Source organism: Alosa alosa, chromosome 21 (assembly GCF_017589495.1).
Source record: "Alosa alosa isolate M-15738 ecotype Scorff River chromosome 21, AALO_Geno_1.1, whole genome shotgun sequence".
Taxonomy (NCBI): domain Eukaryota; kingdom Metazoa; phylum Chordata; class Actinopteri; order Clupeiformes; family Clupeidae; genus Alosa; species Alosa alosa.
Window position 1 is genome coordinate 25,650,316 of NC_063209.1, and position 17,500 is coordinate 25,667,815.

Sequence of the window (17,500 nt, forward strand, 5' to 3'; positions counted from 1 at the left end):
CTCAGAAACTAAACTTTCACCACACTCTGACTGAAATGCGTGCAAAGGTTTGACATCCTAATGATTTTATTTTTGTCTGGCAACTATTTGGCTTGTGCAAACAAAATTGGAAGTTGGAAGTGGAGTCCTATGGTGTTCAAGTTAGCGGAAAATGCTAACATGGTTCAGAGCACACGTTTTGGGTAGGAATTGCACACACCTGGAGACAAACAGCGCATTGTGCTGCGGAATCATGTGGCAACATTCAGCAAGCGTTGCTGTGCTCACCTCACTGCTGAGTGTCATGCGATGGCTTTGTCGGATTCTGAATATGCTCTTTTGTGGTTTTGTGCGGCACCACTTATCAAAGGTAGCATGCTGACATCCCCCTCGCCTACCAGATGTTCTTTCAGCTTGACAGTCAATGTTAATAAACCTTTGTAAAGATCCAGCACATCCACTGATGAAATATTGAACAGAAGAAGATTGGCATCTCCCCGTGGGAGCACTGTTGTTTTGATAAGCATTGAGGCAGGCGAACAGGCTGCCAACTACTCCACAACCATTCCAGGAGGGGGATTCCCATTTCCACTATGTTTGTGTGTTTTGAAATTATTGACTTGAAATATGAACATCGGAGGTGGAAAAGAAGAAAAAAATAATAAATAATAATAAATAAATAATAAAAAAACTACAATATTTAAGATGACTGCAATGTGTCATGGTATGACATTGTTTTACAGCATCTGCCTTGGCAAAAAGAAAACAAGACAGTAGACATCTGAAGAGATGAGGCTCCACTCTCTGCATAAATAAAACATCACAAGGCTAACCTTTTTTACATGAAAGTAATCTCACAGACAAACACTCCTAAATTGATTATTGCATAATTTATCTCGGCAACATGCAGTGTATGAGGCAATCTGTCATTTTCTCCCTTTTAAAAGGGAGTCAAGCAACAACAACAACAGCAGCAGCAGCCTGGCTCTTTTTGATGAATTAGCCCATCCTTTCCCAACCTTGGGGTCGGGACCCCATGTGGGGTCGCCTGAAATCCAAATGGAGTTGTCTGAGATACTGGGTATCTTACAATTGACCAGTATGTTAAAATATACATACATTAAATGAAAAAAAAAAAGTAAAACCTAATTGTAATCTGATCCTTCATTACAATCTGGCTGCATAAAAATACACGTAGACAGCCCGAATGAGATGCTTGACTGACATAATCTTGCTTGATCAACGTTCCAAACGAAATAGCAAAATAACCACGCACAAAGATAGCCAAACAAATTAGCTTGTTAAGACATTTGGGGAAAATCAAAGTATCACTTTCGACTGGGTGTTACACCAGATATGTTGTGAATTATTTTGTGACATCAAAATATGGTCACCTGCCAAAAAAGGTGACATTTCAACCAGGTCAACCGGACAGTATAGCCAAGGGTATAGTTGCTGTAGTAGGATGTCATAACAGTTTTAATGTACAGTGTTAAACTATTTGCATGCTGCACAAGGCCTGCTACTTTGTTTTGAAAGGAGTAATGTAAGAATGTGAATAGCCATTGAAGCTGATAATTAGAGTCTAAAAAAGTAGAGAGCCATTTGTAAAGAGGCTATTACCAATACAGATGTTTGGACAAGGCCATTTCCTAGTCTCCCGCCGGTATTTGGACACAGAATCCATGCTCTCATAACTTTGTCAAATACAGTGTAGATGAATTATTGATGCATAAAATTTTACAATGTGGTCTTTGAAACTGTGGGATTGATTTGTCCGCTTACTTTTTTTCATTTCTTTGGGTTATATTGCATAGTCCTTAACTTCTCTAACCCACACTCACTGTGATGTCAATCAGAATTTGTTAAAAATAAGCTACAAGCCAAATATGTTTATAGTAGAGCTTTATCTTGACATCCCAGAAAACTCAACAAAGGCAGCTGCTTATTAATCAGTACATTTGCCCCCACAATAGTGTCAATCCCCCCCCCCCCCCCCATGCAGCACGAATGTAATAGCAAACATCAATCTGTTGGGGGAAAGAGCATTTTACCACGATTTGCAAATCTCTTTCCTGATTGTCAGACAAAAGACTCCTTGAGACTGCCTCTCCAAATGTTTTTCATTAAGTCTATGTTGGGCTAGCTGAGTCTTGAGATGCCATACAGGCAAAAACTGGTTACAACAATAGCTGACTATGCTTTTTAAACCTATTCATTTGCCCACAAAGTTACATAGAACTCCATCCACCAAAATATGCCTTTCTTGCATGATAGTTTGGAAGATTTTTTCACATTTAACATCCACTCAGGTATAAATCAAGCAAACTATTACCAGTATACAAGATTGCAGAATGACAGTTATATTGAATTACTGATTGATTTCTAAATACAGACAATGTGTAGTAGATGCACAGACACATCCGTGCAGTCGTGTTGGTGTCTGTAGTCACTTTCAGTAGTGAGAACAGAGCACATATTTGCTAATGGCATTGTGTTTATCTGCAAAGTAAATAGCAGACATTTTCTTTGCTTTTGAAGATTGCAATTTTGCAGTCTGCTTTTAAGGGGTTTTGCTTTAGGCTATAGACAGGAGTCAATTTACGTCTTGAGAAGATAATGGGAGTAAATGGCCACAGACGCCGGCCGCAGTATTTTCTGTCAACATCAATCCATTTCCATCACCAAGGTTACATTTAAATCACGTTTCACAACACCTTCTCTGTATTAACAGTCGTAAAGGCTGTCCAAAATGCCAGGACACAAACCGTGGCTAACAATAGTAGCCGAACAAGCCATTGTGAAGTGTTGATTGAGGTGAGGCAAAAGCCATCGTAGATGTGGGGCTGATGGCTGGGGGCAGCTGGCTTTCAAGGCCGTTTCATTTCTCAGTGTCTCCAGCATTTCTGTTCAGAAATCTATTGGCACTGTTATTAGCACTAATGCGTATTGTTACGAAACAGCCTGTTATTGGCAGTAATGCATATTGTTACGAAACAGCCTGTTATTGGCACTAATGCGTATTGTTACGAAACAGCCTGTGTTAAGGCAGTATAGGTCGTTTACCTCCAAATTAGTTACAAATGAGTTTAAGGTGACAGTCCTTGTGACATAAACATTACAAAGCAAGGACATGTAGAAACAGGAGCATCCTGTTGGTTACAGCCAGTTAGTTTCAGAGGGAGGAGTGGTTGGTAAACGGCAGAAGATACAAAACTGTACTTAGATTTTTGTTTACATTGTTTATCTTATTCCTTCCTCAATCAAGCTGGGTGTCTTCAGATTCTGTGTAAATTCTTAAATTATATGGTATTAATACTAAAAGCTCTAATACTCCATAACAGAAGTGTAAATCTAAGGGTGAATCACACACAGTCTCAAGGTGTGTGACCTGTTTATCATAACAATTATATTATACTGTTGATATTGTATAGACACAGTAGCCATTTCCTAAAGTCAAAGCCTCTAGCCTCATCTTTGTAGAACCCGACTCACAAGGAAGCATTCTATCAAGAAAGCATGCTCGACTTAAACAGCAATAGTCCCTTCATGATCACGTGCAATCTCAAGTTGTATTGTGTGTCTGTCTCAGGAATTGTGCTACAGGTAGACCTACTGGCTCTATTTGTAGACAGGATGTGGAAATGAACACTGCTTAGTTCATTTCATGGTGAAATATTCATGATGATGAATATGTGAAGATGATTAAATTGCACTGTGACATTTAACACCTAATGGCTATCATCAAACAAGTGTTGGATGGCACCATTGAGTGAATATCTTGTTGATGTTATTAGCGGTGAGGCGACAGGGCTTGTGTGTGCAGTTTGAAAGGCGACTGAGTAGGCAGGTCATCACTGCGTAATTAGCGCTATGTGGTGCCATCAGCCTGCCACCGCACCTGCCCTCTGTCTCGTGCCCTGTTCGCCAGAGCGGGTCAAGGCCCGTCATTTCATTAAAACTCTTTCATCCGTTACAGCGCACGCTCGAGCAGTCGACTCCTCAAAAGAATCCACTGTGGCTCGCTCGTGTCTGTGAAACTCTGCTTGAGACAGGCATGCATGCGGATGCAGTTTTGTGGTCCGCGTGCCCAGCCTTGTTAAGTAGGAATAATGAAATGATGCATGATGGGATTCAAGGAGACCTTTAGGTGACTCTTTCCCCAAAGTCTTACGTAATTGAACCCAGGCTGGCCACCCAGGCAAGGCAGTCACAAGAAAAACAGATTCATCGCTACTTTTGTTGGCTCAATGTGCTGTCTTTACGCAAAACACTCCCTTCATTGCCTCCCCAAGCCGTCAATGCTATCATAATATCATTTCTTGGACCACAAGCTTGTAAACATCTTACTGGACACTTGTGCCCCTGCTTCGTTACTCCAGCTTCATTGCTGCACTTCTCTATGGGCAGATTGGGAAATATAACGAATGAAGTAGCTGACCTTTTGCTGAGCTTGTTTTTGTTTGGTGTGGATTTTGTGTGTGTTTGTGATACGTTTGTGAAAGGTTATTGCTGGTTGTAGCACAAGGTCATCTGTTTAGAAGTAATAACATTAAGAAGAAAAAGAAATGTGATAATGGGCCAAAAAACTGGTTTTAGGTGCAGGTGGCATGCAAAGTTTGCACGCGGTGACAATCCAGTCACAAGTTCTGAATTTCTTGTTTGTACTAAAGCCTCTGCAGTAGAGCCTCTTGAAAAACCTTGAGTTAGTGTTCAATTTATAAAGTTACCTTTTAGGGAACTAATATCTATAGAGGGAGAGACATTTAAGCAATACAGTCACTTAATTGATAGTCGAGTCAGAAATTAGTTTGGCATTCGTACTAAAATTGGTGCTAAAAGGAGATTTGCCTGTGTGAACTGCTGTTTTGTTAGGCTACAAAAAAAAAATAATACTCATCTTTCCTGACTTTAAACTGAGCTCTAAGCTTTAATTGTTCCTTTTTTGGTAGCTCAAAAACATTTCAGCGCTCATTACTTGGAAATGCTATTTATTTGGCCAAATTACAGACTGCACAAAAAGACTGCTTGCAACACTACTGCAAGCTGTGGGCGAATGCCAGTCAGCCCCAGGAGAACCAAAAAAATCCACTCCAGTTAATTTGTTAACGCACGGCGGAAGGTGCTGGAAGCACGCCGCGGTGACAGTGTTGGTCCTTCTCCTAGTCCACCTCCCCCTGTGTTGGAGCAGCTCATAGCTAGAGGTCCCGGATGGGTGTTTAGTTCAATATTTGGCTGAGGCCAAAGAAGAAGAAAAAAGCCTGTTTCTCATTCATGGAGATGCAGGCGAGGACACTCGTACAGTCTTAGGAGATGTGTTTGATGAATATTTCATGGCACATTCACTGCCCTTTCATGACAAAAGATTGGCCACACTCAAAAGGGTGGAAACCTATTCAAAGGAACAATCAGTGACAGAATTCATTGAGCTTTTTCCCTTTTCTTTTTCCCCCCCGCAGCATGTCATCCCAAGCTCACACTGCAAATGGTCAGAGGAGAATAAACATGTGCCTGAAAAGAAAAAGGAAGCGGGATTGACAACAGGACAGGGAGGGAGAGAGGGATGGAGGGATGGATGGAGAGAGGGAGAGTTTGTTGACAGTTCATGTTTTATTTATACATGTGCTCTGTCCTACCTCGCTGCAGGTCAATGATATCAGTCACCAAGGCGTGCCCACTCTGGTCCAGCAACACGGACAAAGCCAGGTGTCCTGGTTTAGGAGGCAGCTTGTGGAAGGACCCTGCTGAAGCATTGGCTGCTACAGCAGAATAAAACAGAAGGTCACACCTCTAAGCCCTCGTGCACATATGACATGCACCGCAAACATCAGAGGCCGAGCACAGAGTACCATGTACAGTACATCACTCCAATTTCCGGCCCAAGAGATCTGCTATGAATCTCATGCCAAACCCAGTTACTGTAAGTTAAGTAGCTACTGCAGTAAATGGCATAATGCTGTATTTTCAAAATATTACAATGATTTCAGTGCAGATCTGTCGGTGGTATTATTACTTTGGGTATACTGAAGGCCCCAGTCCATCCTTCCCACTCTGCCATTGTGTCCATCATGGCCACCATGCCATTATCACTTCTGTTGAGTCCTAATGAACAGCTCTGCTGTATTGTACTTTATTACACGGCTCTTCACAAGACAAGTAGAATGGGCTTGACTGGGATTAAACAAATTCAATGGGCTTGAATGGGATTTCCCAAAGTTCTACGGTAAAATATGTTCATGTAATTACCGCTGCAAACATTTAATTACCGCTGTCAATGGCAATGGGTTTTGTGCTTCTGATACGTCTTCCATATCACTACGCAAGGACTGGAACTTCATTCAAAAGTGAAAGCAGACGGTTGATCAGCTGTGTTCTAAAGAATGTTTGATTCAAGTTCAGCAGCGTGTGTTGTTGCGAACTATTTGTTTCTCAGCAAATGCCACGATGAACAGTAACAAATAGGCTAGGCCAGTGGTTTTCAAAGTGGGGGCCGGGGCCCCCTGGGGGGCCGCGAGGGGATGCCAGGGGGGCCTCAGTAAGTTGGAAGGAAAAATAAAAGCAACAAATAAATACATCTGAAAATTTTAAAATATACCTATTACTATGAGGGTTGTTATACAATGCCATTATAATAATTTGTCGCATATCTGAACATTATTTTCCATGATAATGACTGGGAATAATAGTAGAGTGATAGCTCTCATATAGCAGAAAGCCCCAAATACAATTTTTACACACTGTGCTCCATCACGAAATGCTTGTGGCTAAAATAGTTATTAGGATTAGCTTAATGTATTTTTACATTTGCCGTAGTATTGTCGATGGGTTTAATAACACATCAAGGGGGTCCTTGTCCAGAACCTAGTGGTATTTGGGGGGCCTTGTCGTGGAAAAGTTTGGGAACCCCTGGGCTAGGCTATGTAGGCTAAAGTCATATTGTGGGGAGTTTATTATTTCGTTTTGGCAAGTAGCCGTGTAATAAGCGGGATAATGTATAGAATGCCAGTCATTACTGTGAAAATAGTCAAAAAGCGCGTCGGGGCCCGGTTCGCCCTGTCGGGACTTATTTTCCCAGTAATGACCGGCGTTCTATACATTATCCCTTACGTATAACCAGGAAACACAGAGAGAGTCCATGATGCCTCCTTTTATACTCCCTCCCCTGACATGGAGACATACAGCACTGTGCACAAATTCCCTACAAATATGTAGGGGGCCTCACGTCTAGGGAGATATGTGCACTGCAGACATCAAGGACTGTGTGTATGAGTGCATCATCACTCTAATTTCCTGCCTTTTACATTGAATTGCATTCCTACCCTAGTTAATTACCACAATGAATGGCATAATGTTGCATTTTTTAACAAGATGTATTGTATTACAATGATTTTAGTGTAGTTCTGTCTGTGGGATTATTTGTTTAGTTATGTTGGATGCCACAATTCATTCTCAGTTACAATGGCATTATCATTTCTCTTGTGTTCTTATAATGAACAGTACTGCTATGCTGCATAGCCAGGGCACACAGAGAGAGTCCATAAAACCCCCTCCTATACCCTTGCATTGGAGACATACAGCACTGTAAACAAACCCCTAAAAATAACCAGGGGACACAGACCAAAGGTGAGTTGCACAATATAAACAGCCCCATTGAAGTAATTTGACCATATCCTTTCTCTTTTCTTTTTTCTGTTCGACAAACAATACTTCAGACAACAATGTCCCAAACCCTGAATAGCATGCTGACCAGAAGGAAATGCGATTGCTCCCAGCGCCCCTTATTTCCCTCCCTGTTGTACATAGCTCTATTACCCGCACAGTAGCCCAGATCAAGGTGATTTATTGCCAGGGAGAGCTCGAGTTGTTTAAAATGGCTAGTGCGATTAGTCATATATGCGGCGGAGCTGAAAGGGGAGGGGGTTTGGTGGCGAAGTTGTCGTGCAAATTAAAACCAGCTGTATGGACGGAAGGGAGCCACAGCAAGGTGGTCAAATGCGGCAAGCAAGTAGCCGGAGGCCCCCTGGGAGCGGAGAGAGAAAGTGGGTCATTACACCGGCACTCATTTGAGGCAGAGAAAGTGGAAGTAAGGGTCGGGGTAGAGAGGGTTGGGGGGGGGGGGGGACAAACTCAACATCCACAGACCCCTAACTCTCCTGAACCGTGACGACAAAGACACCCATTAACTCTGAGAAGATAAATACAGAGGGAGAGGGTTGGGCTGCACTGCACCAGTGCTGCTTCACTACACTTCTTTATACACTTATGCATCTACACTTACTGTAACCAACACAGTATGCACAAGAAAGGGGTACATCCTTACCATGTGTTTCTGGCAAAAATGGCTGTCTGGGCCCTTATTCACAAAGCATTTTATCTTACCACTAGGAGTATTCCTAAATCGCCCTAAAATACTTTAGCTAGGAGACCTACTCTTCGTAAGGAAAAATGACAACTCCTAAGATAAGATAAGAGCTCCGTTGCTATGGTTGACGTCATTACTCATGCACGAGTTTGATTGAAGTGACCTTGATTGGCTGATGATTATAACGCGGGAATGATGGCAGAAACCTCCCCTACAATGATGAGTGACAGGTCTTAGCTGGTGAGAATTCTTGCGCTATAAGGGCCCGTCCACACGGAGACGCTTTTTAGGTTAAACGCAGAGGTTTTGCTTCGTCTTGGCCGAGCGTCCAAACGAATCCTGTAAACGCACTGCCCAACACCGCACTTTTCTGAAAGTGGAGAAATCTGAAACCGTAGCCCGTTTGAATTTGTTTAGACAGCGAAACCGCACATCCCGCTTGCGTATCGATGATGTCATCGCCACACCTCAGCTGCCCTGGACTTGCACTTATAGTATTGCCTAACAATACTAGTTTTCATACATGACATTACCTACGATTACACTCCGTAGATAAATATCACAACTGGTGCTGCGCAGCGCCGATAGCTTATGACTTGGTGGACTGAACACTGTTTTTCCCCGGTGTTTTTTAATGCATTCTACTGTCAGTGACGCGAGAGAACTTAAGTTTTTAGGAAAGTGCGTGTAAGTTTAGGCTACATTAATTTGTGCGTAGTGCCAGTGTCATTAATTTATTTTACATGTCTTACAACATATATACATGCATTCACAGTCGCGTGAAATCAGATATAAGCATACAAAGACGCTTAGAACTCACGTTAAGCTGGTAGCACACTGAATGCAAATGCGCGATTTGATTTGATGCAGGCAAACGTATTGACTGTTACTAACGAAGGTTTTATAGCAATATTATAAATGTGGCGACAGAATAGCCTAGAACTTGGGTAAGCCTTGCGTTTAGTAGCCTAATTGCGGTGATAGCCAAAACTAATGTGAATCACGGACTATCCTACAACCAAAGAAAGTAAAGGTGATTAGTAGGCCTACCTCGTTAGCCAAATAAAGGGACGGACTGCACCCTTCACAAACCGTAAAATAAAGTTTATTAGTTTTACAGTTGACTACAGTTGACAGTTCACCATCAGTCCACACAAACAATTCTGGTTTCCTTGCACTAGCCATTTTGTCATAGCCTATTCTGTCTGTTTGTAAAGCACACAAACTTTGGTCAATTTCTGTAAAGAAACAGTGCCACCTATAGGCCTGGGGTATGAAGTAACGTGTTGAGTCGTGTTGAGATGGATCCGTTTGGACGCAAATATTCTTGATGCGGTTTCAGGGAAGACGGAGGGAAAAAAAATCGGTTTCGTACGTGTGGACTAGCCCTAAGTAGGCTACTGGATGGAAGATGATGAATAAATAGCCTAAATAAATAAAGAGTAAGACAAAGCAATTAGCCTAGTAGCATAATGAAATACACTACGGATTGAAGCAGTAGCTTTGCAACATGTTTTAAATGAATCTGTAGGAAAACACATAGCCTACATTCGCAAAGAGGAGAAACAATTTAATTTGATTTACAGTACAAGGAAACGTTATGCAATGAATTGTTTTGGTTGTTGGTGGCGTTATTGAATCCCTTAGTTGTAATGCACAATTATTCCCTCACGATTGAGAGCTCCTGCAACCACATGTTCATTTCAAAACATCGGCATCGGCTTAAAAATTCTTTGTGAATACGGGTCCTGAGCAAGGCTCTTGACCTTTGTTGTCCTGTAGTCAGTTTGGATGAGAGCCAGTGTCAAATGAATAGTAATGTAATTACATAATCTCAAGATTGTCTGACCCCATACGTTTTAGGTATTTTGTATGGTGCATGTAAGGTGCCCATGACACATATTATGTCCTGGAAGTCAGAGTGGGTGCGTGTCCATCCCACCTATGCGTAGGCCAGGTGCAGGACAAAGCATACCTAAGGGTAAAAACAAAAGAGAAAGTCTGCACACCGGAGTAGCTGCCAGAGTTTTATTAAAAGAAAAGCAACGTTTTAACCCAACAGGGTCTTCTTTGGGCAAAAGCGTAAAAAATTTTGTCTTGTGCACAGCAGCAAAATGTTGTGTCCGTGCAGATTTGTGTGGGCCGTTGTGAGAAAACAAAATTTATTTCTGCTGTTTATTCATTTAGCCAGAGAGACTTGCAGCACAGATGCACATTTTCATTAATACATTTACTCCCTGGGAATGGCGAAAAATGGCGAAGGATCCACTGATACAATGAAAGCTTCATTCATTTCATGCTTCAGCTGGTTACATTAGCAGTATCGGTATTTCAAGGTATGTAGCAATTGCTAAAAAGAAGAAAACACTTTTATGAAGCAGCAGCAGAGAAAACTGTAGACCTAAACAAAATAAGTCTTTGTTTTAGATTCGCACAATATAGAGATATTACTGTATTTAGGAAACTGGGGCCTTCACAGAGATTTAGCAAATGAGCGAAACACCCACTAGTTTTAAACACATGTACCATGTCAAGATCTAGGACAAGGGTTATGGATTGTGTTTGCGCACCACAACAAAAAACGAACCCACTTTGAATTTAATACAAGGAATTTCAAGAAAATGTCACTAAACATTTCACAAGGAATCCAAAGGAGGGTGCCGAGAGCCGGACCTTGATATTAACTTCAAGAGAGTACACAGTTAAATTTAGATTTGTGGGTTCATAGAAGACAGGGTCAGTCTAACTGAACTTCTGACAAGAGGTATTTTGAACTCCAGGAAAAGGTACAAATGACAAACAAGAAAGAAAAATAACCTAAACATTTGGCTCCCTGTTATAAGAATGTTTGAACACATCTACAATTAAGCATCACCACAGAAACAAATGCGTATTATTATCTAGCATGCTCTCTAAATATACACTGGAAGGAACAAACGTTCCTAAATGAGATTTCTGACGTTTGGCCTTTCCTTCGATTACAGAGACAAGTATGTGGTTGGCCACCAATGATCTATGTACTGTATTTAAATCAATTAAGAGTCTTCAAATCACCATACACAGCCCTGAGAGTTTCAGCACTACAACTACACCACTAAAGCACCTCAAAATTAGTGTGTGTGTGTGTGTGTGTACGTCTGTGTGTGTGTGTGTGTGTGTACGTCTGTGAGTGTGTACTACTGGGAAATGCACCAAGATGTATGCCTTTGGCCATTTGACCATTGGTGTTTTGCATATTTCAAAGGCATCCCTGTTTGTCCAGCAACAGCTGCCGATCTTCATCGTCCATCTCCAGATGCTGGAGCTGAAAGCGTCTGGCAGCCCTGAAAAACATTTCATTCATCCTCATACTAATGGCCACGTACAGGTGACAGGCTTTGTCATTACTGCACCCCCCCCCCCACCACCCTCCCTGTAATTCCCCCCAAATAACAAGCAGCAAATCAGACTCACCTGAATTCCATAACAATCCTGACAAAGGTCAACGGTCAAAGGTCAACGGTGTGCAAAGCCTGCAACCTTTTTTTTGTTCTTTTCTTTTCTTCTCTTTTCTTTTTGTTCTGAGAGGAGGAACCAGGAAAATGTCAGCAAAAGTGCAGTCTCGGTTTTACAGCAGTCCATGAGTCTCCAGTTCAGACTAATCTCCAGATGACACACTAATCTACATTGTTCTGAGCTACGAGGGCACACTTGGGGGGTGACGGAATCTGTCTGTCATTAACTGAACTGCAATTACCGATTTAAAGGGTTGAATTTGAGTATGTTCCAGGCTCGTTAGTGTGTGTGTGTGTGTGTGTGTGTGTGTGTCCCATATGATCCGCGGCGGCTAATTCTGTGGATTCCAGTGGACGAACACACACAATCAACACATATGAATGCCATCTGGACTCCTGTCTGTGTTTCATCTCTTACCGCAGAAATCATTTCCCGTGTGGTTTATTTTACAGCCAATATGTCCACATCTAGGTTGTGGTGCCCCCCCCCTCCCTCTATTCTCTTGTCCCCTTCTCTCACTGTGCTCATATTTTAGGGAAAGGGACGTATTTTGCTTCAGTCTTAGTTTTTTTCCTCTTCACTTTCTTGAGTTTCCACCAGCACGGCTTGATGTCTGCTTTTAGGAGAGGAATACACACACACCACACACACCACACACACACACACACACACACACACACACACACACGTACGATGAAAAGACTCTTCGCAGATTGAATCCACCACGTCTTTAATTTTCATAATGTACTGTACCTCCACACTGTGGGGTAACCGATAAATGTGGGAAATATAGTTGCTGCTGGGGTCTTGAAGGTAGCTGCAGCAGTTGCTTTCACTTGACAAGGAGAATATGTCTCTGCTAGGGCACACATGCACACACACACTCACGCACACACACACACACACACATGCACACTCACACACACACACACTTAGCCACACAGTCTCTTAAACAACATTGCAGAGTGGGAGAGTGCAACCCAAGGGAGAGATTTGCTGTGCTCGTGCAGCTGCCCATGTGAGCTGCAGTGTAGAGCTGTTAAATCATCATTTGCAGGAGAACAAGGAGCCAGTGGTAGCCTTGAATGGAGACTGAGATGCCCTGAAGTAGCTCGGGGAGAGGAAACCTCCAGCGGCCCCGCTGACACGGGAAACCAGGACTGAGTAATTGACTCGGCGTCTGCCACTGCTATAACATTTCAATCATCTACACAATAGGTGGTCAGATTTTTATTTTCCCCCCACCAACTCATGACTGCCAGTGAAATATGGCCAGATCCAGAATAACCCGTCCTTAGGTAGACCTTGAGATTATTTTTATTTTTATATTTTTCATTTGAAGTCAAAGTCAGAAAAAGCAGCACAAAAGAACGCCACACAGGCAGGGCATCCTGGAACCAGCGTCTTGCCAACCAGGCGATTCCATGATGCCTGACACTGTTTCTCTGTCACATCTGTCTATCACGGGTCTGACCCCTCAGGCCTTGCCCGTCACTTCTCTTACCCATGAACTGAGAGCGACGCTTGCCTTGCATTGATGGGGGGTTGGTGGGACATGCGTTTTGACATCATTTCCTCTAAATGACAGCCATCAGGTTCCAGCTCGTTGGTGCCCTGTATCCCGGCGGCCTGAAGGACATCCGACGGACATGTTGTCAAGCGCATGTGTGCACCCCACCCACCCCCCACGCATACCTGCTATGACATCTTCATGACCTTTTCTCGGAATGCCAGTGGGAGTCGGGCATGGGCTCATTTGACACAAATCACCCCACAGCTTCATAGTGTGTGCTGCGTGCCATGAAGAGATCTGTTGTTAGATTCCTCCTCTATATGTCCGATGGTATTTAGCAGAGTTCACATGTCTATCCTCAACCTCTCGGGGAGAAAAAACATTTTTTTCCCCACTCATTGTATAATATTTTTATATTTTCTTTATACGTTACTACTTCTCAGGTGAAGTTGGTTGTAGAAATACTGTTACATGTCCCTGCAGCCACCTGTCTGATGAAACCCTTGATACTGCAAAAGAATAGCAATAATGGAGGTTAATTTGCTAGCCCCACTACTCGTACAGAGAGGGCTACATAAAAACTGAGGTTCCAGGCACAACGCAATGAGAGAGATTCAGATTCATTATGGCTTGTCAGAAGTCTTGTCATGCAGGGATCTATAATAAATTATTCGTCTTTAGCTATATAATCCTTTTCAAAAACATTGGGTTGTTCAAGACATAGTATAATCGTATTACATTATGATTTTATTGTACAAACATATATTTTCACCTTTCATATTTTAAATTCACTTTGATCGATTTTTGCTGTATTATACAAGCTTTGTAAAACTGCCTTACAAAAAAAAAAAAAAAAAAAAGCTTTACATTTTAGTACAAGGTTACACTTAGCTGACAAAGGCTCTACATATTCCGTGCTCACATGCCACATTAAACAAGAAACTAAATTTACTTTTTCATGTTTTGATAAAACACTGATAAACATGTCTTGGGTAAACAGACAACACTTTGCAGTAGCCTTGAAATTTTTGGGCCATATTTGGGTGAGCTTTTCACAATTAGGGGAGCGCAGTGTGGAGCTTCTTTCAGCACGGACCAAGCTGATGTAAATGCACATGGTGTTAAAATAAAAAAATGTTTTCAAGCTCTTACTGTATAAACAAGCTCTCCAAATTTCACCAGTCCAAAATAACTTTTAAATGCACTCCTCTCCAAACCCCTTAACTTTAGCATACATCATCTCAACACGGCTGCATCTGAAAATAGACAAGCCCAAAGTAGATCATAAATATTAATTGTGCAAATACCAATATGATTGCACCATATCGGTCCGTCCAAACCAAACGACTATCCTAATCAGATGGATTAACTGCAAAGCAGCTGAATTCTTCCTCTCAGTCTCATCATCAACAGGCCATAGTTTGGTGGTCCATCCTCTGGGTGGGGCCAGGGTGATACATCGAATTAATGATCATTTGCGATCCACTTCAACCCATTCACTTACCATTTGCAGTAGGCTAATCCTATTGCTGCTTTATCATTTACTTGCTTGGGTTTACATGCTTCAGTGAATGTCAACATGCCATGGCAATATTGCATTGCATTGTTTCCTTAAGGGCCCCATAAGGTTTTATGTAGCACTAATGGTACATGTAATAGCTCACATACGTCTTTGCAATGGACAAACACGATGTAAATGTCTGATTTATACTGTGTTTATGTTAATGGGGAGATGGTGTTTGCTTCAACAATCAGAGAAAATGTTGATTTGGAATATTAATCTTCATAGACGTTCATTATTCTTCTGTCTGAGAGCGTTCATTGGTTCTTTCATTAATACAATGTGTGAGCTGCTCTGCCTGCCACTGAGAAAGATGAAGATGAACTTGGCAATATATTTCTCCTAGTAACCCAGCACTCACATAAATATTAATGGAAGAGAGTTTTTTCCCCCTCTTTTTCTTTTTTTTGCTCTTGGGTATGAATCATTTCATTTTTTTTGTTTTTATTTAGTGGGCAGGGTATTGAGAAGCCTTCCCAGTGTGTGCGCAGGAACAGCACAGAGGAAAGTAGTTGTGATAAACAGCACTGCTGCAAGGTACGGCAGAGGGAGAGAAATACAGTGATAACACCTACCGCCAACGTCAAACATTTTAGACTGGACGGGGAAAATGACCTGTGCTGCGGCTACTGACAGGCTGAGCACACACCGAGATAGTCTCAGGTGATATTTGGTCTCTCGTTCACTCCTGAACTCCTTTTCTATTTGCCCCAACATGAAGTCGGTGTCTGTGCTCCCTGCCTATTAAGATTAAAAAGACAGCATGCGAGGTGGCCATGTTTGCTAATGTCTCGTCAGAGTCCTCTGCATGGATTTGCTGTAATTGGCTTGGTTTTTGTCGATGCAGGTTTATGATCAGGAATACACAGCACTGGTGGATGGAGTGGAGACAGACAGCCTGATGGAGATTGATCCTGTCCACCGTGTGGAGATCTTCAGGATGGGCAATGACACAGATGAAATCCTGGAGGTCCACGATTTCAAGAATGTGAGTTGACTTAATGTGGATTTAAGGGTATTACTATAACGTGACAGTGTAGGTGAAATGGTGAGTGTTGTGTAAGGGGGTTTTTTGTATGTAGAATACTGATTACATACTGTAAATCTGTGTCAGTGCTTAAATCTTTCCAGCATTCCACATTCTCAGTAGTATTTACCCAATTGAAAAAGCACCATTCTTCATTCTTGGCAACAGTGAATTCTTCTAAAATGACAAACCTCCAGAACCCCCCCCAACACACACACACACACACACACAAACACTTTCTTTATTACATTATCTCTGCCTCTCCCTCTCTCTCTCTCTCTCTCCTCTCTCTCTCTCTCTCTCTCTCTCTCTCTCTCTCTCTCTCTCTCTCTCTCTCTCTCTCTCTCTCTCTCTCTCTCTCTCTCTCTCCCTCTCTCATTCCCTGTCTCCCTTGCTGCTACTACCTGTAGCTCGCAATCCTCCTCCACTCTCCCCTGCTAATTGTCCTCTCCCGCCACGGAGGCAAATCCACGCAGGAGATTTGCTTGAAGCCCCAGCTAGGGAGAGTTAGCAAGGCGGCAAGCGAGCAGAATCACTCAGACCCCGTTGTGATTAAAACGGCACAGCAGCGCCAGCACTACCACAACAACACAAACACACACACTACATAAAGCGCCAGCAGTACCACAACAACACAAACACACACACTACATTTATTTGAAAGTTCTGCTGAGTCAAGATCAGGATTCCAAACTGATTTTCTGTCACGGAAGATTGTAGCAAGTCATAACACACTCCAAAGCTGCCTAAAACAATCTCTGGTGTGTCTAGAACATTGTGCTCCCGTAATGGAAATGGGGGCTGGTAAAGCCATTAAGACTCCAGGGCTGAAATCCCACAGTATTGTTGCAGGGAAATATTCTGAACAGCTACTTGGAAGCCTAGGTAAGCAAATTAGAGATAAGAATTTCACAATACTTTCGCAGAGACGAGCAACTATTGAGTGAACAGTGTCCCTTGTGACGCGAGAGCCTTGATGTACCAGACAGTATATAAGAAATGAGAGGTACTCGATACAAGGCACAACCTGAAGCAGTTCTTTACGTGTTTGTGTTATTGACTGTAAAACCCCACCAGAGACTGTGGTTTCCCTGCAAAATGAGACTTTGAGAACTTGCCTAAGCCCATCATATTGCCCATGACGTTGATGTATATTGATGAACTCCATTACTAAGGCAAGTCACCACCACCACGCATAATCATTTTCACATCGTTACGTCTCTGGACCAGGTAATGAACTAGACGGACACCATTACTCGTGAGGTGAAGCCAAAATGAGGGACTGGTGGAGTGATGATTGGCAGATGAGATGGAGGTAGAAAAGGAGGAGGGAAGAGGTGGTGGTGCTTATGTTTTTATTTGGCACAAATGGGAATCATTAATGATGGGAGTCTCGTGTGATGGTGCCCTCGTTTGTTTGCCCCAATTAGTCACCTGAGCTGACTGGCGTTCGCCGTGGCCACGCCCGCGGCAGGTGAGGAACGCAGCGGTGTTGTGCCGACGACGGCATAGCTAATCCCTTAACCTCCTACTGTAACGCCAATGCTCGCTGCTTCCAGTCAA

General features: G+C 42.6%; 1 protein-coding gene across 1 annotated transcript in view; it reads left to right on the forward strand.

Annotated features, from left to right (window-relative positions):
* The window catches only part of tnmd (tenomodulin), a 42,813-nt gene that overhangs the window by 11,288 nt on the left and 14,025 nt on the right, over positions 1-17,500 (forward strand). The window contains exon 3 of the mRNA XM_048232371.1: positions 15,758-15,898. Coding sequence (XP_048088328.1) covers positions 15,758-15,898 — 141 coding nt within the window. The remainder of the gene's footprint in view (positions 1-15,757; positions 15,899-17,500) is intronic.